At 35.7% G+C, this 21,173-nt stretch overlaps 1 protein-coding gene across 1 annotated transcript; it reads left to right on the top strand.

Annotated features, from left to right (window-relative positions):
• Nucleotides 1-3,291: 3,291 nt before the first annotated feature.
• LOC119230313 (coiled-coil domain-containing protein 141-like) lies at nt 3,292-19,281 on the top strand. The gene is made up of 3 exons (XM_037491354.2): nt 3,292-3,956; nt 6,126-6,210; nt 19,155-19,281. Exons 1-3 carry the CDS (start codon nt 3,379-3,381, stop codon nt 19,206-19,208), a joined length of 717 nt encoding a protein of 238 aa, XP_037347251.2. The 5' UTR covers nt 3,292-3,378; the 3' UTR covers nt 19,209-19,281.
• Nucleotides 19,282-21,173: the final 1,892 nt, after the last annotated feature.

Raw genomic sequence — 21,173 nt, 5'->3', positions numbered from 1 at the left:
CAATAACAAAATGGATAAGGTAAAGAAACTCTACTACAACCCCACTCATTACTTTTAGTTTGAGGTTAGTGTCTTTCTGCATTGCAAAATAGATAGATAGATAGATAGATAGATAGATAGATAGATAGATAGATAGATAGATAGATAGATAGACAAATAGATAGGAAAAGTGATTGAAGCCTTCTTAAGGATCTGAATCAAACCTCCCAATGCAATGTGAGTCACCATACCCCTTATTTCCATTCTACCCCCTTACCTAGTCCTTCTGTAACCCACAATGGTTTGGGGACTGTCATTCCAACATCATAGTGTTACCCCAAACCAGTTCTGTACCTCCCATTTTCAGCTGCCTTCCTATTGTCTTTTTATATTCAATTCCAACTTCAAATTATAATTCTCTGTTTTTATCATCCCTGCAAGCTATAGTGGTATTGTTTTATATTACACTTTGGAAAATCTCTTTTTTAAAAGAATTATTTGTTTATGCTTACAAGAACTGGGGTACAGGCCAGAGATGTGGTGGAAACTCTTTATACATGAAATTAGATTGTGTCTTGTTTCCATAGAATCTACCTTTAAGATGATATTTCCAGGCACATGTAATAAAACATAGAATCTAGCTGAAATACAAACAGTAAAGTATTTAGAGACATGTTTAAATTACTTTAAGGATTTTGAAGATTAAAATTATGCCCTGCAAAAGCCTATGCATTAGAGATAAATTAAGCATGTAGCTAAACTGCAAATACTCATAAAATGCAAATGCATCAGAACTTCAAAAGTATTATTTAAATCATATCATTATGGATTTTCACCATAAGTTGCTCACTCTCTATTCATAGCTCCTGGACTATAATTAGCCTTTTGACTTTTTACTTTGCCAAGCTGCCTGCTTTCAGTGTTTCTCTCCCAAGAAACTGAAGGAAGAAGCAGAGTCAACATTATTCTCAACTGCTTCCAAACTAATAAAATATATTTCTTATGACATGAAAGCTTAAGAAAAAAAATCTCCATTTGTTGCAGTTGTCTCATGGAGAAATATTTATCTTGCCTTGAAGTCAATACAGTTCTTGGAGTTTCTTCTACAGTTCTTCAGTTCTTGGAGGTCCTTTTCCACAAGTTAAATCTATATCAAGTCTAGTTCAATTGTAGAATCACCAGGCAGCAAGGACTTAAGTTTCCTGCCTTTTTGTGGGATAGCCTTGAGGCACTTAAACCCTGTTTCCTCTCTAAGGCAAAGGAAATCTCCCAAACCTTGGTCATCTTGCTGGACTTTAGTGTTGTTCTTTTTTAGATTCTGATTGGTTTAAATTACATTTTCTTACCCTCAACACTATCAACACGTTGGCCCAGAGAATTCCCTGCTGTGGGTGCTGCCCCCAGCATTGCAGCATTTTGCAACATTCCTGGCCTCTCTCCCCTAAATGCCATTAGTGTGGTACTTCTCCACCACAACCAAAAAATATCTACCAAAATTACCAAATGTCCCTAGGGTGCAAAATCACCCTTGATTGATACTGACTGGGAAAAATAGTGAAGAACAACATGAAATGCATGCCATTTCTTATCTAAATTTCTAAGAAATGCTAAATCCAACATATTATTTTTTTAATTCTGCACATTTCCTCCATTGTCAACCACTTCCATGTGCTTAGATTTGAAAGTCATTGCTATCAAAGCAAACACTGATTGATACTTAATTTTTTCTTCTATTTATTTTTCTTACAAGAAAAATTAAAGCAACAGATCATTTTTTTAAAAATTGAATTTTTAATTACATTGAGAGATCACTTTTATTTTAACATAAATTAAAAGAGATGATAAATCATTGGTCACTTAGTACAAGTGAAGATCCAAAATATAGCTGTCCCTTCACATAAACATTCTGGTGCAGTTGGTACAGAGAGAAAAATGAAAGGGTGGTAGTAATCTTCACTTTTTTAAATAGTTCGATCACATTTATTCTCTTATTGTTTCTATTATTCATATTATAGGTCAGATGTAATGATTCCCCAAAACACCAAGCGAGTAGGTAATAAGAAGCACCAAGTTAAATGCTTGTCTTGGGATCACTAGTTCCATGTTTCTCTTTCTCAGAAAAATTATTCAAATCAGAAAGAACAATTCCACCAAACTATTACATGAATATATTAATCACAGGATTTTCTCTTGGACATAAAGTACTTTTCATTTTTCTGACCCCAGAAATGAAGCAGGGAGATTAGTTGATTCAGTCTATGCACCACCATTTTTGTAAATTTTTTTGCTTATTTAATATTTGTGTGTGTCTATATATACATATATATATGTATGTATTTTACGTCATTGTAATGTAAGAATAAAGAGGAAGAGCTTGGAGAAAATAAAGACAATCATTAAAAATGGTTTTCTCTAAATCAGGAACCTGAAGCTGTCAAATTCATAGAGACAAAAAGTAAAATTGGTGTTTACCAGAGGCTAGGAGGGAGGGGACACTTGGGAGTTGTGCTTACCTGGGGGGGGGGGGGGGAGTTTGGGAAGAAGAAAAGGTTTGGAGGCAGGTGGCAGGGACACATCACAGCAACGCCTGTATGCTTAATGCCACTGAACTACACACATTATATGATTAAAATAGTTTTACAGAATGTACATTTTACCACAATAAAAATAAATAATGGTTTTCCTGGGACAGAAAAGGGTTATTCCAGGAGGGATCTAGGGATATTGGGAGTCTCCGATGTTTAAGAACTATGTGTTGGCATGCTGTATAGATAAATAAATAAGTCATAAGGAAGCTTCTCACTTGAAAGACACTGGCCCAGCATAACCCTCCATTACAGATGAAAACCAGTGCTAGCTTTCTTCTGTTTCACAAGCTCTATCACATTTCACTCAGAGACTGGAGATCACTTTACTGACTGCTGAGTTCTGAACAGGACTGTGCCAGGTTAGATGGAGAAATGGGTTCAAATTGTGTAATGTTTGTGCCAGGGCCCCAAGTTTCAACTCATGGTAAAAAATTTCAAATTGTCTCTTTGAACTTGCACTGCACTTTCATTAAGACCTAGGCAAAGAAGACTCAATGGCTAACTTGAAGCTTTGGCTTTTGGTTTTGAAGGAGCAGGAGCAGCAAATGGCTGACATTTTGGCCATCCGTGGAAGAGAAGAGGGTCAGCCTCCCCAGGACCTGAAGCCACTGTCCTCTGCCGAGGAGGGTGGTATCCAGGCTCTGCTCCTGCCTGCTGACGTGCCCTCAGGAGGAGAAGATGAGTGTGCCTCACCTGATGACATCTCCTTGCCTCCACTCCGGAAAGCCCAGAATCCCCTGTCCTACCATCGGACACGGAGGCAGAGGAAAGTCCCAGCTCCTCCCTCAGCCTACAGATAAGCAGCTCCAGGATGCTGAAGGGGGCCCAAGGGACAGGGGAGATCCAAGAACCTATGCTGCCGCCTCCACCTGCTGCTTTTGCTGATGCTTGCAATGATAAGAGAGAAACATTTTCAAGTCATTTTGAGAGGCCCTACACCCAGTTCAAAGCCGAACTCCCATTAACAGCCCAAGGATTTCTGGAAAAGAGTACTGTCTTCCACAAAATCAGTGCTAAACCTCCAGAGAGCATGCTGAGTGAAGTGCATGAGAGAGCTTTACAGCAGCGCCCTCAGACTCAGGGAAGTTTGCTAGAAACACGGGAGGAGATGCATGTTTATAATAATGCCACTAAAACCCGAGATAGCCTGCATGCTTCCCCTGATGCATCCTCCAGCCTCCAGTCTCAATCAGACACCAGCTGGTGCTATCAGAGGCAAGTGGTTCCCCGAGAAGAGATTAAAAGTACATCAGCAAAGAACAGCATGGTCACCCTAGCGGACCAGGCACCTAATTTCTCCAGGCTCCTGTCTAATGTAACTGTTGTGGAAGGTTCTCCAGTGACTTTGGAAGTTGAAGTAACAGGATATCCAGAGCCTACACTGACATGGTGGGTAGCCTATAATGACAAGCCATAAACAGAAACAAATCCAATCACTAAGCAATGATTTAGTGTGCACTAACTTGAAGGTTTAGGGACAGCTGATTAATATTCTACAACACTGCAACTCTGCATGATTCAGCCTCACATCAACCCCCAGCTCTCATTCAGCAGCAGCATGCCTAATACCCCTAAAAGAAAAAAAAGAAGGAACCATAGGAAATAGTAATTTAACAAACTCTGAAAGTACTACAGGACAGCTGTGCTTTTTTTTTTTTTTTTTTTTTTTTTTTGCTTTTAGATCAGTTTAACATTCCACATTTCTAAAGATTGTGGTCTGAAGTTATTTCCCCTTGTTTATTTCTATGGAAGCATGAAGTTTTCTTAGTTTAACAACACTTCTTCAATCAAAAAAAAAACAAAAGAATTTGGGTTTTTCCCTTTGCTTCCTTTTACCCACTTGACCTCTCCCTCTTCCCAACAGTCACACATGCCACTTTGGTAAGGATTGTTTGTTTCACTGAGTTTTCTTTTTATAAATGTTTTCAATGTGAGAGATAGATAACAATATTTCCCTCACAGTGGTTTCCAGTAATAAACCCATCTTTGAATAAATAAATAAATATATAATAAAAAAATTTAAATAAAATAAATAAATAAATAATAAAAAAAAAACATCTTTGAAAGGTAGTATAAAAAACTGAACTGTGAACAATATGATTTGCCTTGGGGGCACCATTATTTTTTTTAGCCTATTTGTTTTAATAAAAGTAAACAGAATAAGGGTTTTGAATCACCTACTGTTGTTCTAAAAGCAGCTCTGACTTTCTCAGTTCATGGGTTATTTTAAACATTTATAAACTAAGATAAACAGAGTAGCACTTGTTTATCCTAATCTTTCAGTCAGCACTGAGTGAACTGTTATCATGTGTACCCCTTGTCGGTACTCGAAGTGTGACTCGCTTATCTAATGAACTTATGAGAAAACCCTGGTTTCTCAGATTACTAAAAGTAACTGTATTCGTGCAATGGTGTGGCCATTTATGCTTTTTGTTTTCTTTTGTTTTTGTAGTTGCATGTTTTTGATAGATCAGGAATTTTGCATTTTTGAATTTAAAAGATATTTAATTCATCATTAAATATCAGTTCACCTCAAAGAAAAATGTTGTCTGAAGTGTTTCTTGGTTTTGTCCCCACAAAAAAAATGCCTTGGTTAGTATATATCCTTGAAGGACTGTTGTAATTATTGTGAAAGATAACAGTTTACCCTCAGATTTACAGTTTACCCTCAGACTTCACATAATTAACAACTGGCAAGCTGTCAGGGGATCACTCATTCTTAGGACACTCAGGAAAAGGTTATCACTTAGGCAATTGGAACAGAAGATGATTCAGGTTTATCCTCACTTCTTATGTAGAAGAACCTGGGTATGAATGAATACACATGAATCTAGACTATACAAAATAAACAAATGATTTGCTTTATAAAAAGATGCAACTGAGTAACCAGGTTCGTAGGAAAATAAGAAACAAGTCATTAACAGTAATAACCTCAATTGCATAAATGCCTTTTATAATTAGAAATCATTTTCTTTTAATGAAATAAATTGATAGACATTAAATGAACTCATTTAGCCAGGTAATGCTGTACAAGTACCTTGCCTAAAGCAGCACGTTGGTAGCTCATGTGGTTCACAGGGCATGAATATGGTGAATGAAGCAGATGAGTCTCCTTCCAATATGGATTCCAGGAAGTCACAAGCTGCTGTTTCACAGCACCTGAAAGAATGGAGTAGGCCAAACAGAAGAGTGCCATCTCACTTACAAGGTGCTCGTTACCACGAGCAAATGGTGGCCAAGTGGGACCAGATGGTCTGGCTTGAATAGTTGGCTATCTGAATTTTCATATTCAATATGCCAATGGTAAATGTTGTCCAAAAATTCAAATTTTAAAAAGCACATTCTAGCTGTCCTAACTGGCCAAGTATTTCTTTGGCCATCAGTTAGCAACCTCTGTTTGAATAAGCAGCTTCTTTGGAATTTGTGGTAACTACATAGCTCCTGCTAATTCTAGAGTATGTTGTGGTGGTGGTGGGCCCATTTGCAATGGTTATTAGACCTTAGAAATAATGTGAATAAAGAGTGATCCTGACTTTAAAAACTGACTCTCTGCTTCAGGTACAAGAAGGGCCAGAAATTGTCTGCAGATGGGCACTTACAGGTTTTGCACAAGGAGACAAGACATTCAGTGTTCATTCCGAAGGTATGCAAGGCAGACGCAGGCCTCTATGTGGTTCGTGCCCAAAATTCTAGTGGCATTCTCTCTTCCAATGTCATCCTCCACGTGACAGGTAACCACAGGCCGCCTATCACAAGAATAAACTGGATAATGATGTGTGTCATCTATGTTAGTGTCTCCCTACTCTACTGGCTGCTCACATGGTAACTCTGGGAAGGAACCCATGAATGTTATTCTCATGAGCCTAAAGGACACTATGATGTTTCTTTTCCTGCATTTTCTACAAAGCATCCCCCACCAAATATATTCCATTCTGGTCCTATTGCTTGTGTGGCTAACATCTCTGCTCAGTGAAATAACTTCAACTTTTCTTTAGTGGTTTAATGTGTTTGAGAAGCTTGTTAAATGATTAGCAATGGATCAGGATACTGTTTTGTATTTTAGAAAAAAATGTGTTCAATAGAAAACAAAGTAAAACTTTACTATGTATATTCCATCTTAATTTAAGCACATGCAGATCAAGGTTCACATCAGTATATAGCTGTGGTAAGTTTCAAATCCAACTATTGGGTAATTTATTTTTTACTGTACTCATGAATATATTTCTTTGTAGAATAATTGTAGAATGTTGAACTGAAGTTTTAATTTTTATTATTGCTTAACTATCCCTTAACATTGTCTTTTCATACTTTGATCTCATTTATTGAAATGCATTCATTCTATGGAGTTTCCAAATAGCCTATATTCCTGAGCCTAAGGATGCAACTTTAATCATTCCTCTGTTGATTTCATGGATTTGACTTAGGAGAACAGATGTGCCTTTAACTGTAAATGAAGTTTGAAGCTTCCATCAAGCTCTGTATGGCATATTGCAAGATAGTCATGGACTACTGAATGAACCAACTTTAGACCTGTCATTCTATTGATGTATTTGGGGCACCCATATATATACAAATGCAACCAGATCTCTTTGCACCTAATCTTGATTTTGCTGATGATGATCTTTTTGCATTTGATGGTAAGGCATCTCAGTGCCTCAGTTTCCTGTTTAGAAAATGGGTTCATTATCTACCTCTTGGATAATTAAGAGTTTTTGCTTCACTTCTTGTAAAGATCTCGAAAATGGAAAGCACTCTAGGAATACTAAATGTAATTATATTATTTAATGCAACTGGTCATTGCACTTCCTCCTGCCCACTATTTCTCCTGCAGGTGCTGCTGCTTTAGCATATTAAATTAAAAGAGTAGGATTATTATGTGGTTTCCCACTATTCCCACGTGTTAAAATGGCAGTTTATGAATTGAAATTTAAATTCCTTGCTAATTTCTTTAAACTACATCCTTACTTGAAACTAAACCCAGAAGGATATATTTAGTATTTAAAAGGAGGGGTATAGTAAGATGAATTCTAGTCTTATAAGTTTGATGTAATATTGAAGAATGTTCTATGTCTTTCTGAAATATATTACTCAGAAAAGAGGGTATTTGTTTGGTTCATTTAAAAAATAAATATGAATAAGAGAGGCATTTATTTTTTAGATTTTTAAACATAGTCTTGTACAACTAAACAAAATATTTGGTTGAAATAATCTCAATTTTTGATAAAGGTAAAGAATGAACTATGCTGTTGTTAAGTCCATCTACAACTAAAAGTATTTAATGTGGTATATTCAAATTGATATTAAAAAGTGCTAAATCTCATCTGAATATGTGAATATCTGGTTGACTGAAAAGTTGGCATATTTTTTCTTGTGCTGCATATTCAATTTAATTTAAAAATTAAATTTCCTAATTTTCTTGGTTTGTCACCTTGGTTGAATTGTAGTTTGAGGTGGCTAGGGCATGGATATTGCTGGTTTTCTTTACTTGTTGCATAGCAGTTCATTTTAATTTGGGGGGCAGAAGGGTGGGACATACATATTGCATGATATATCACCAAAATAAAATATATGAAGATAGAGGTAAAATATATGTGCAAACACATATATACAGCACATATAGAGAGAAAAGGCATCCTGATTTCAAGATATGGTTCAGATTGCTGTCTCTTCTCTCTCCCTCTCCCTTCCTCTCCCTCCCTCTCCCTCTGCCCCCTTCCACCCTTGCATACCTGCCTACCAACCTATCTGCTTACCTATCTTCCTACCTACTTACCTACCTCTTCTTTTGAGCTACTGTTTGACCAGCAGTGAATAATTAGTTATTTGGTTATTCTTCTGATTTTAATGTATTTTCAAAGACTTAAGAGTGATTTTTCTTTATTTTAGGACTTCTGTCTTGATCAATGAATTCTCCTTATGAAAGTTGAACCAAAATAATTTATTAATAAGGAAAACGTAAGAAATTCAGATGATGTTTGTATTTTAAGATATACATGATTTATAACCATTTCCTTCTAGAGAAAACTTTAGTAATATTGAAATACTTTTCAATAGAATAGGAAAATAAAGATTGATAAGAATGTAGACTTGACCCCTTGAAGGAATGCAACACAAATATGTTTTGAACTTCTAATTAGGTCACATCATTGGACTTTCAGTTCCCATTTTCTAATAAAAGGATGTATAAATATTTGGTGGTGAAGTTTTTTTTCAGACCCAATTCCAGGAGAAATTTAATGTATGAACCCTTATATTTGAATCTCTGCAGAGTCTATAATATCTAAAATATTAGGGAAAACAATACCTTCTAACTGCTTCACTCAACTTCAAATTTCTGCAAGTAGAACACAAAGCTCTTTAACCTGGTCTCCCTCTGTCTTCCATCAAAGCAACATTTAGCTTCAGTTTTTTTGGTTTTTAAAAATATTTTTTACATCATTTTTCATTTTTGTATAATGTATGCATTTTCATCTTGGTTATAGTCCCCGTAAAATTCCTACCACCCTTGTTTTGATCCTCCTTTCTTCTCCACCCCCAGCCCCGTAGTGTGTCTCTGGTTTATAGTTGCCTGTTGATTTTGTTTTTCACTTTAATTATAATTATTCTTTTTCCTGATCCCTTATTTAGGTTTTCTAAATTCCTACTATGTAACTTCAGGTTTTTACCCTATTGTTCTTTCATTTTTTTTAGTCCTTTCTTCCCAAAACTCCTTTACTATTTTCTAGTCTATCTTTGTGTCGCTCGACTCTGGCTTATCCTTCCATATCATTTAAGTCCAATGTAGATGTTCCTGCTCCATGCTCTGTCAACACCCGACTTGACATAGTCACTTCAGTAGGACATAGTGATGGAATTTTCACATATTCAAAAACTCATCTCCCCTAGTTAGGCTGTGAGTCCCTTATCAGGAGGATCTGTGACAGCCCTGTTTATCACTATAATCCCAGCACCTAAGACATAATCACAATCAATAAATTTTTAAAAACTGTTTTTTTTAATAGAGGCATGTTTTTTATTTATTTGTTTGTTGGTTTTTGTTTTGTTTTGTTTTATACATGCACTGGGTACAGTCAGAAGCGCAGGAGGGTGAGAGAATTCACCAGAGCCAGAGTGGGGAGCAGAGCAGGCAGAAGGACCGAAGTACACTGCTGAGGGGAGCAGCGGGTGGCAGGAGAGGTCTGCGCGCCATGTGGGACCCTCCTCCAGTGGCCGGCGAGCAGCCGGGGATCAAACCGGTGCTGCAGAGGCCGCGGGCAGCTTCGCAACCCAGCACTCAACCGCTGCGCCACCAGGGAGGCCCAATAAATTTTGAAAAACTGTTTTTGAAAATAAGTGGTGATAAATCTAGCTGGCTTTTTGTTTTTTCATTAAGGAGGGCAACAGGGAATGTAAATAGAGAAAGATGTAGCTGTGACCCTATTATCCTTCCTTACCATGGACATTTGCTGATCAGGATCATGTTCTGGCCCTGAAATATACATAAAATACTCTCACCAAATCTACAAAACTTAAGTGGGAACGTCCAGATCCTCTGTTTTAGACCTGGAATGAAAATTTAAACTTAAAAATCAAGGCTATCTCATAGGTCAAAATAGCAGAGAAGAGACCAAATCTGGGATCATTACTCCAACAGTTTAAAGCATATTAAACAAGTATAAATTGCTACCAGATATAAGAGGAGAAATGGGCATTCCCACTCTCAGTGACTAAACCAAACTACCAAAACCAGGTTTATGTACTTGTTTGAACACTACACATATTATCAATATTTTATTGTAACTGGGGCTCAGTGATATGGCTGTGAACATACCTTACTTGTAAATCACATTTTCACTTATACATGTAAATACAAAAAAAGTCAAGTCCAAGAGCCCAAAGTATTTGAACTCCAAATGAAGGAAGCAAAGAGTATTGAATCTTGTTCCACTTTGTTTTATTTATGGCCATTCCTTACTAGAAATTACCATCTGAAGCTTTTACATGCCTGTTGTAGGTACGGTATTTTAAGTGTGGCCATGAAATAAATTAGTTAAAATAAAATATCTCCCCCTAGTAACCTCTAATATTGCATTTCAATTCAAATGTCAAAGCATGACAGACTATTTTCCATTCATAACAAGCAGAACCTTGAGTTGCATCAGTGAGCCAAAAGATTTGCATTCACTAAATGAAACCATGTTTCACTTTAAAGCAACAATTCATTATCGCTGCTCTCATTATATGAGATAGTTGATTGTGATCAGCTGTGTAGGAACTCAGCCTCAAAAAAAAAGGCAAAACTGTTAACTGGCCTTTTCCCATGAATCCAGACAATTCTGTTCCCTGTGTTTATGAGAGTTTACATGATATCATGGACTACTTGAGCATCAGTGATGAAGGTTTGAGGCATGACATGCCTCCAAATAGAAGCCTTTGACTCTGGAATTTGAGTGTCTGGCCAGAAATTTCTTCTATTCGAAGGTAGTTTCTTTTCTATAAGCCATCCACTTTAAGCAGCTAGAGGAAAAAAGAGTTATTTAAGCCTATAGCAAGCAGAATAAAAGAAATTATAAAATTAGAATACAAAAAAAATAAATAAATAAAATTAGAATACAAATTAATGATCTTAAAAGGAGAAAATAAGGAAAATCAAACAAACCAACACCTGTTTCTCTGAAAATGTCACTAAAATTGATACACTTCTAAAGAGGCTAATCAAGACAAAGAGGATAAAATTACCAACATCAGAAATAAAAGAAGGGTGATAATTGCTGATCCTTGGACACTAAAAGTATAACAAGGGAATATAATGAACCACTTTATATCAACAAATGTGATAAACAAGATGAAACTGATCAATTACTTGAAAGACACACACTGCCAAAACTCAAGTAGAATCATACAACCTAAGCCCTAGAAAAATATAGGAAATTGAATTAATAATTAATAACCTTCCATAAAAGGAAACATTAGGCTCAGATGGTTTCACAGGTAAATCGAACAAACATTTATTGAAGAAATAACAATACTTCATAATCTCTTCAAAAAAATAGGAGCAGAGAGAAAATTTCCTAACTCATTCTATGATATCTAAATGACCCTAATACTCTAGTAAATATATTAAAAGAAAGGAAAACTACAGACCAATATCTCTCATGAATATAGACACAAAATCCTTAACACAATAGTAATAAGAAAAATCCATCAATGAATAAATAGAATTACACACACAAATGATATTTGTTCAAGTATGCAGGTCTAGCCCAATATCAAAAAATTATATAATGTAATCTATCACATCTATAGTCAAAAGAAGCAAAAACATATGTTTGAATATATGTTCATGATGATAATAGCGTAACTCACAAAACTAGTAACAGCACAAACTTTCTCAACTTGATAAAGATCATCTACAAAAAACCCATAAGTAATATAATTAATGATGAGGGTCTGGACACTTTCCTTCTGACATTGGGAACAAGGTAAGAATTTCCTCTCTCATTGCTCTTATTCAACATTGTGCTGGAAATTCTAACTAGTGAATAAGTGATAAAATTTATGCATTTTGGAAATGGCAATAAAAGTTATGTAATTTGGAAAAGAAGAAATAAAATTATGTGTCTTGCATATAATATGGTCTTTGTAGAAAATCCTATAGTTTCTACCAAGATCAACAAATTCAACCCAGGAGAAAGGCAGGGAAAAGGCAATAAATGAATCACAATGAATCAAGTACCTCTAAAGGATAATTCAAAAGTGGGTGACATGAATTTTTCCCCTTTTTATAACTTGATTACAGGCATTGGAATCTAGTTGCAATCTGATTTATCTTGCAGCTTCTTTTCATATTTTGATGTTTTTGAGAGAGAGAGAGAGTTATATTTTTAAATTTGATTTAGGTAACTCTGGTACAGAATATGTTTTACGAGTACTTGTTCAAAACTCTTCAATAATACTGATAACCACCAGAATACCAATAACATTTTACTGCATTCCATAGGAGCTCCTGCACCCTTTACTATCACTCATACCCCACAGCCTGGTAATGTCAGTTCTATGTTCTGAATCCAAGGGTCTGTTTTGGCTTGATTTTCCTGTTCTTTTGCTTTATTTCTTCATATCCCACATATGAGTGAAATCATCTGGCCTTTGTCTTTCTCCTTCTGACTTATTTCACTTAGCATCATCCCTTCCAGTTCCATCCATGTTGTTGCAAACGCAAAATTTCACTTTTTTTATAGCTGAGCAGTATTTCAATGCGTATGTATACCACATCTTCTTGAGTGTACATACAACTCATCCAAATCCAAATGGATGATTTGTCAGCTGGTATGCCATTGCACTGCAAGAATGAATGCATTTCCCATGAGTATGTACTTTCCTATCTGCAAGGATTGTGAGATTTCTTGGTAGAAAACAGAGTTAACATGTCAACCTTGTATCATGCTTTAAAAAATAATCAGTTTCATAATGTCCTTTAATTAAAAGATTGAATGCAAATGACTTCAGCACCTACATTTAGCTATAAATTTTTTGATGAAATTGTTTTGTGTTGCCTAAATGTTGGCTATATACACTTCATTTCCAAATTCTTGAATATAGATTTTGTTTAAATATGCCACTTATATAACATAGACTAACAATGTTCTTTATTACGTAAAGGAAAACTAGTGGATGCACCACAAAAACCAAATATTAAACTTGTTTTTTTAAATCATAGGCCTTATAAATATAATTATACCAACAGTGGATCAATTTATACCACATCCAGATGTGCAAATCAATGAGCAAGCAAAGTACATGTAATAACTTCTGTTCAAGCCTATGGCAGCATATTATGTGACTGCACTGGTTTTGATTTACTGTGACAGCTGAAAATAGATCATGAGCACCAAGAAGAGTGACACAGGCTTCACAGAACACTCTTGTGCAAGTCATGGTCACAGTCTAAGGAACAGGGGCTGGTTCTCTGGGCACATGAACTCCTTTTTTCTGTGCTGACATTAACCATTGTAGATAAAAATCCAGTCAGTGAGGGGGGTAGTGCAAATCTTCCAGAAAACTCAAGAATTAGGGAATTCTTATGGTTTCTTTATTTTTTTATGTTTAATATATTTTATATAATTCTCACATCATTTTTTATTTTTGCACAATGTATGCATTTTCATTTTGATTATATTCCCCATGAAAGTGCACTCCCTTATTTTGACACTAATCTCTCCTCTCCTCCCTCCACCCCCCCTTAGTGTGTCTCTGGTTTATAGTTGCTTGTTGCTTGTTGATTTTTTTCTTTATTATAATTAGTCTTTTTCCTGGTTCCTTATTTGGGTTTTCTAAATTCCTGCTATGAGTGAGACCATCCAGTATTCGTATGGTTTCTTTAAATGGAGAACTTGTTAGTGCAATTACAATTAATTGGAATAGTGAATCAAATGTCAATATTATCATTGCAAATTAATAAAAACCATTTCAAGAGTTTTGGATCTTGAAATTACATGCCTGTGAATCTATTTCTCAGTATGAGTTCTTACCTTTATGAAATCGATAATATAGGAAATACTTACATGATATATGATGTAATCAGATCAGAAAACCACCTCATGTTAATGGTGCCAGTTCCATAAGCAACTAATGGCCAAGAATTAATGAAGAGATAGATTTTCCTTATTTTAACAGTGGTGTAATACATATATTTATATGCATGCTATAAGACTCAATACTTGGCACAACTCCAGATTTTTCAAATGTATAGTTAAAAACCAGTATAGTTCAAGTGGAATTCCCAGACAGCTGATAGAAAGGGGAAAATATTATTCATATATATATATTTATAAATCAACTCCAAGTATAAACCCATTTAAATTCTTCATAGACAGAAATCCAAAGAGTTATTTCTAAATAGAACTTAGAGGCTTCTTTTATTTAACTGTAATAACAATATCATAAATCAATGTTCAAGAAGCAGCTGTTGTTGTTTTTTAAAATTCCATTGGCTATTATATTTGAATTTTCCATATGAAGTACTAAATGTGAGTTCTTAAAGACAGCTATTTCAAGGTCATTTTTTCAAGATTATTGAAGAATATATGATTATTTCAAGAACAATTTTTTGTGCATTCTTTTTTATTGCTAGTAGTTTATGCATGCTGATAATGAAATGTGTATTAATGTTTACTAAGTACCTAGAAACAACAGAATTTACTTGTTTGTTTTTTAACTTAGGGTTCTTCAAAATGTAATTTTATATTAAACTCCTGTAGAGGTAACAAACAATCTGATTATCTTAGTCAAACTTTTGTGGATAGGGGATATTTATTAGTATCATACTAACTAGTTAGTATGATACTAACTCACGAATGCTGTTAATAATTGTAATTGTGCAATTCAAGAGAAAAAATCATCATCATTGATAGGGAACATATTCCTATTTAACATCCAACTACAGAACAGTGGTCTGTTTTATAACAAGACAATAATCAAGGTAAGTAAGGAATGTTTTCTAAAGTCAATTATACTATTGATAGTTTCCTTTTTTCTCTAGGAAAAAAGGAATATTGAATTCATTTCTTCTATATGTTTTCACATGTCATTAATTTTAATGAGTAAATGTTTAGGAGAGATGAAGTAATAAAGAACTGGGTTATTTGTTGTTGTTGTTGTTTTTGCCTAACACTGGGCAACTAAATGTATATTCCGTGGGTAGATAATTTAACCCATTGGTTATATTGTACAGTTTTCAGATTCAAGGAATTGTGCTGGTGAAATTCACTGAAATGGAAATCCATGTCAGCCACAAACAGGAAATATTATCTAAGGGAAAAATAGGTGAGATGATAAAAATGGCAAACAATTGCTAGAACCATACGAAGAATTGGAAAGCAGATTGGAAACATTATAGTGCTGAAGAGGGAATGCAAACCCAATTGTAACTGTGCATTAATGTTCTCCCCTGTGGTGGTGTTTTTTAAGAAACTATGTCCTTCTGTCTCTGGTCTATTTTGAAGGAAGCACACACATATACATACCTGCACATACACACACATATCTACATTGAATACATCTAATTGTATCTATACACACAATGAATACCCTCTGAAAATCTTACAAAGACTTACTTTGGAATATTATCCCAGGCATCTACCTCTGTCTTGGTCACATCGCCCCATGAGGGCTGGCCCCGAGAATCCCTGGGCTAACTTCAGGGAGATTTCCTTCAGGTAAGTATGTAGACAGTGTCTCTAAGATTTAGCCTGTTTTAACCAACCTACAAAGTTTCAGATTGGTGGAAAAGAGGAGCATTTCTTCATTGTGTGTCCATTTTGGCAGCCTCTTCCTTTCATACCTGAATTTCTTTAAGTGAAGTTATTATAAAGTAGGAGGAAAATATTTTGCACAAGAGCTGTGGAACTACATCGCCTAAAGAATAAGTTGCTATAACTCAACTGCCTGATTCATCTGGTGTGCCTCTTATAGCCGTGCTACAGAGGGAACAGCAGCAGCAGCAGCACCTAGGAGCTTGTTGTACGTGAAGAATCTCAGACTCCAACACAAACCTACTGAATTAGAACCTGCCTTTTAGCAAAGTTATCAGGTCATTTTGATGCATATTAAAGTTTGAGAAACATTGTTTTAGAGAATACCTTGGTTTTGTGGCCTCCCTGGTGGCACAAGTGGTTAAGATGCAGCACTGTGAAGCTATCCACAACTACTACAGCACAAGTTCAATCCCTGGCCAGGGAGGTGACCCACATGGCACAGCAGATCTCTCCTGCCTCATCCACTGCTCCCTTCAGCAGGGCATTTCAGTCAATCTGCCTGTTCTGCTCCCTACTCTGTCTCTGGTGAACCCTCTCACCCCCACACCTCTGGCCTGTACCCCAGCTCTTGTATGCATAAATAAATAAATATATCTTAAAAAAAAAAAAGAATACCTTGGTTTCTAAAGCATTTAGGCCTATATGCAGTGAATTCATATGAGGGAAATTTGTGGTCCAAATTTGTAAGACTCAAAATGGAAGAGTTTGACATTAGTTGCCACTGCAACATTCAAGTAGATTGACAATTTTCTGTAGTAGAAATAGCAAAAGAAGTTAGAATGGTGCAGAACACTCTAAAATCTTTAGGGTCTGGCTTGAAAATAAACTCAGGTTTTAGGCATCACATATGTAATCAGATCATTTTGTCAAAATGTGGTATTTAGGCACTGCCACCAGTAACTCTGCAAAATAGGTACCAGAAGAATCATAAAGTTTTGTGTTCCAGAGGCACAATGCTGCCAAACAAGTATCATAGGCCACAGCATACCAAGCAATTAATCATGAGTATAGTGTTTATCTATTCAAAAATAGGTCAAAGGTTTATTCTGAATGGGAAAAGTATTCTCTGCTTTTAAAATTCCTTTGGGATAAGTATTGGAAACCATTTGCAATTGCACTCAGTTACATACCCAACCAATGAGCAATATTATCCAATAGGGCAATGCCAAAACTAAATGCCCTTTGGAAAGTTTGGTAATGAGTTCCCAGGGCACACTATATCAGGTGAGCTAAAAACTAGAGTTACACTATTCTCACTCGAAAGTCTTGCAATCAAATAGTTAATCTAATCCTTAGATGATTATTCATGTCCTGTACTGCCATTTCTGTAAACAGAAACTTTGTTGTTCATCTTATTAGCCTTAAAGTATATTTTCGACTTCAAGTACACTACAAAATATAAATGGCTATTTTAATAACATTGACACACACTTCAAGTCAGAGATTCATTGAGATTTAAATTACATGGTATTAGATGTATACATTATTAGAAATATAATCAAGGTTCACTTTCTTTTTTTTTTAAAGATTTATTTATGCATACAAGAACTAGGGTACAGTCCAGAGATGCAAGAGGTAAGAGGATTCAACAGAGACAGAGCGGGGAGCAGAACAGGCAGATCCACCAAAATACACTGCTGAGGGGAGCAGTTGGCAAGACAGGAGAGGTCTGCTGCACCATGTGGGTATTTCTGCGGCCGATCAGGGTCGAACCCGCGCTGTAGATGCTGCGGACAGCTTCACAGCGCTGCACTCAACTGCCTGCGAGGCCCTCACACTCTTTTATAATTTTATTTTTTATTGATTTTCCAGTCATTTACCAACTATGTAACTTAGAAATTTAACTTCACACTTTTTTTTAAAAGATTTATTTATTTATTTATACAAGATTGATTGATTGATTTATACAAGCACTGGGTACAGTCAGAAGCGTGGGAGGGCGAGAGAATTCACCAGAGCCAGAGCGGGGAGCAGAGCAGGCAGAAGGACCGAAGTACACTGCTGAGGGGAGCAGCGGGCAGCAGGAGAGGTCTGCACGCCATGTGGGACCCTCCTCCAGTGGCCGGGGAGCAGCCGGGGATCAAACCGGCGCTGCAGAGGCTGCGGGCAGGTTCACAGCCCAGCGCTCAACCGCTGCGCCACCAGGGAGGCCCTAACTTCACACTTTCATATGTGCAGATGCTTCACTCATCTTCAACCTTAGCCCGTTGCTAATACCCTATCACCTTCCCTCCCTCTGGTTCACTTTGATTTAAATTTTTAATGATGGATATGACTTCACATGTCTACTCTAGAATTTTTATTAAATTAGATAAAATTCAATACCTCTATTGATTTGCTCTGAAAATCCTAGAAGCATCTGAATCTTTTAAAATTGGATAAACATAGGATTTCTCAGAGAAAATTGGAAAAACACAGTATCATTGTGAATAACTAAGGATATAGCACGTAGTAGTTAATGAAAAATTGTCCCTCTGTTAGAAAAGAGAAAGTTTCTTGGCATAGCTCTCTCTAGAACGCACCCCTAGCTGAACATTGTCTTTATATTGAATGAGTATAAGAATGCAGAGTGGCGTAATAAAACATGAAAATTCATTCTGATGTCTTGTGTGTGGAATCCTGAAGAACTTCATAGGTAAGTCACCTTGTGAGATTATAGCTCTCTTAACAGAACTATCAACATGTCCACCCACATAATGCCTGCTTTAGAGAAAAACACAGTACCAGGTTCGGGCAATTTAAAAGATTTAACCTTTATTATATTGAAATGAAGTCAAATTATTTGTCTATTATGATCTCTTTTGAAATAAGCTTTTACATATTTCTAATGATTTTTTTTTTCCTGAGGGGGTCATGTGAATTAATGTTTTCTTTTTAAAAATTCTTTCATTTCACTTTGATCTGCTTTAACTCTCTTTCTCAGGGAAAAACAACTATGTTTAAGTAGCTTTATAAAATGGCATCGTCTTATTGCATGTAGAGTAATCACAAATAGAACACAGCTCATAATTTTGTTTGAAATTGCACTTAAAGGATAAATATGGTTTTAAGTGCAAACACATTCAGATATCATTTTCTTTAAAGAAAAAAAAAGATATTTCATAGGAAGAATATTATTTGTAATTAAATATATTTCTCAAAGGAAAATCTGACTTTGTGAAATTCTAAATTCTTGTTTTCAAGTGAAATATTCCTTAAAGAAAAATTATCTAATTATCTGAGCTTGTCTATGTGGCCATAACCCTTCTCTTTTTCTCTCTCTCTCTCTTTCTCTCTCTCTCAACAAACCAAGGCAAATGAGAAGCAGGAACACAGGAATACAAGAAGTCAGGACCAAGAAGAGTAAAAAATAGTACCATAAGCTTTCAGAACCACCACTTTTCAAAGTGAGCCAGAGGACAGTGCAGTAGCTATATTTTCAAACAGCTACCCCGTTATAAAGCATAAATTGCACAGAGTCATGCCTTATTGTCTTGTTATGTATCAGGTAAAATGGGGAGGTGTTGCTGGTGTGCTTTATTTGGTAATTACCTTTAATAAACATAGGCAATACATGTATTCCACTTATGGCCTTTAATGTCATAGAAAGCTTTTCTAAAACAATATGTGTACATTGACCTGACAATGTTTTATATAGTTTTGTTTGGGTTTTGAGAAAAGCACTTCATAGGATATTTACATACTTATTAAGGTTATTTAAAGGTGAGGAAAATGTGATTTTTCATGGCTTATCCCTCTAAAGCAGGGGTTTATCAACCTTGGCAACAGTAACATTTGGGGTCAGATAAATCTTTGTTGCAGTAGCTGTTCAATGCATTATAGAACATTCAACAACAGTCCAGGCCTCTACCCCCTGGACACCACTGTCTATTCTCAGACCAAAACATTTCCAGATATTGCCAAATCTTCCCTGGCAGAAAATCATCACTGGCTGAGAATCACCATTCTGCAACCACAAGTTAGCTTAGGTATAGTCAAGATTAAACACTGGGGTTTTGTTCAGTGAAATTTAGAAAATAGAATCCAGCAATAAAGATGGTCTTCAAAATTTACTGTTGCTTTATTATTTAACTTTTCCTTATACATTTATTCTCAAATGAATGACTAATATCTTGGATAGATTATTGGAAAGTTTCAGTTGAGCAAATCTATTATGAGAACTAAAATTTCAACATATCATTTCTCCCAGTATAGTAATCATTATGTTGTTCAGTATCAAGTAGAAGCCCACAAAATTCATTAGACTGGATTCTATATTTTCCTGGAATTTGACATGAAAAAAAATGTGGAGGTTATATTTCTTTGGTAAAGGGGATAAAGACATTTACAACAGGAGGCCATGCATGCTTTGTTCTAAAAGTCCTCAATATTAATTATGCTTCAATTCTTGTCTGTAGTATAATCCTTAACACTGTGACTGACTTTCTCTAAAAACTCTTATTCTGCTTTATATCCCTATAATGCCTGGGGTATATTTTTAACTTAACAATAAGTTTTTCATATTATTGGATCCTTCTCTCCCTCTTTTATGTGAGAAAAGCAGAATTTAATAAGAGGGCTAAATAAATAAGAGTTTAGAGATTCTTTGCCTTTGTTTTTGTTTTCATTTTTTTAGTCATGGAAACAGTGGTTTCTAGAGGATTTGATGAGATTGCATGAAAAAGAAAATTGGCATTGTTTATAAATACCTTTGAAAATGAACACATTTAAAATATTCTGTGTGTATCTTATATTTGCAATTCAAACCTTTTTCTTTTTTAGCACTACACAAAATTCCAACATTTCTAAAAAGCGTTGACTCTGCCACCTCCAGGAAGGCAATTTGATTCCACACAGCACCAGCGTATGAAAGACTGGGACGACTTGCTTAGTTCAAAGATGACGTCCAAATGGTATCTGGAGTTGTTAAAGTACATCACATAGTTTTATTTTCAGAATATATACTTTTTATTTCCTCTCCTAGTAATCATAAGTATAAATCTTCAAATGTGGAACTACCCATATGAGTGTTATATAGCTTATTGTCCTTTCTTCTTTTAAAGCTATCACCCTAAATGCATTAGGCATTCTAATGTAATCCAAAGATATAACATTTACTAGTAAGCAAAGTTCTCATTTCTGATGTCTCTTGAGCCAGATTTTTTTAGATTTACTTATTTATGCATACAAGAACTGGGGTGTAAGCTGGAGGTGCAGGGAGTGAGAGGAGTGGGGAGCAGAACAGGTGGATCTACTGAAATACACTGCTGAGGGGAGCAGTGGGTGAGACAGGAGAGGTCTGCTGCGACTTGTGGGTCAGCTTCCTGGCCAG

This window comes from Talpa occidentalis, unplaced genomic scaffold, assembly GCF_014898055.3.
Source record: "Talpa occidentalis isolate TD23 unplaced genomic scaffold, MPIMG_talOcc4v2.1 talOcc4.64, whole genome shotgun sequence".
NCBI classification, from domain to species: Eukaryota; Metazoa; Chordata; class Mammalia; order Eulipotyphla; family Talpidae; genus Talpa; species Talpa occidentalis.
This window is presented reverse-complemented; position numbering and strand designations above follow the sequence as displayed.

Excerpts from the sequence above, each read along its gene's own strand:
- LOC119230313 (XM_037491354.2), top strand. The coding sequence starts at position 3,379 with ATGCTGAAGGGGGCCCAAGGGACAGGGGAGATCCAAGAACCTATGCTG. Across the intron at positions 3,957-6,125 it reads CCAGAGCCTACACTGACATG|GTACAAGAAGGGCCAGAAAT; the intron begins GTGGGTAGCCTA and ends TCTCTGCTTCAG. Across the intron at positions 6,211-19,154 it reads ATTCAGTGTTCATTCCGAAG|GCAAATGAGAAGCAGGAACA; the intron begins GTATGCAAGGCA and ends CAACAAACCAAG.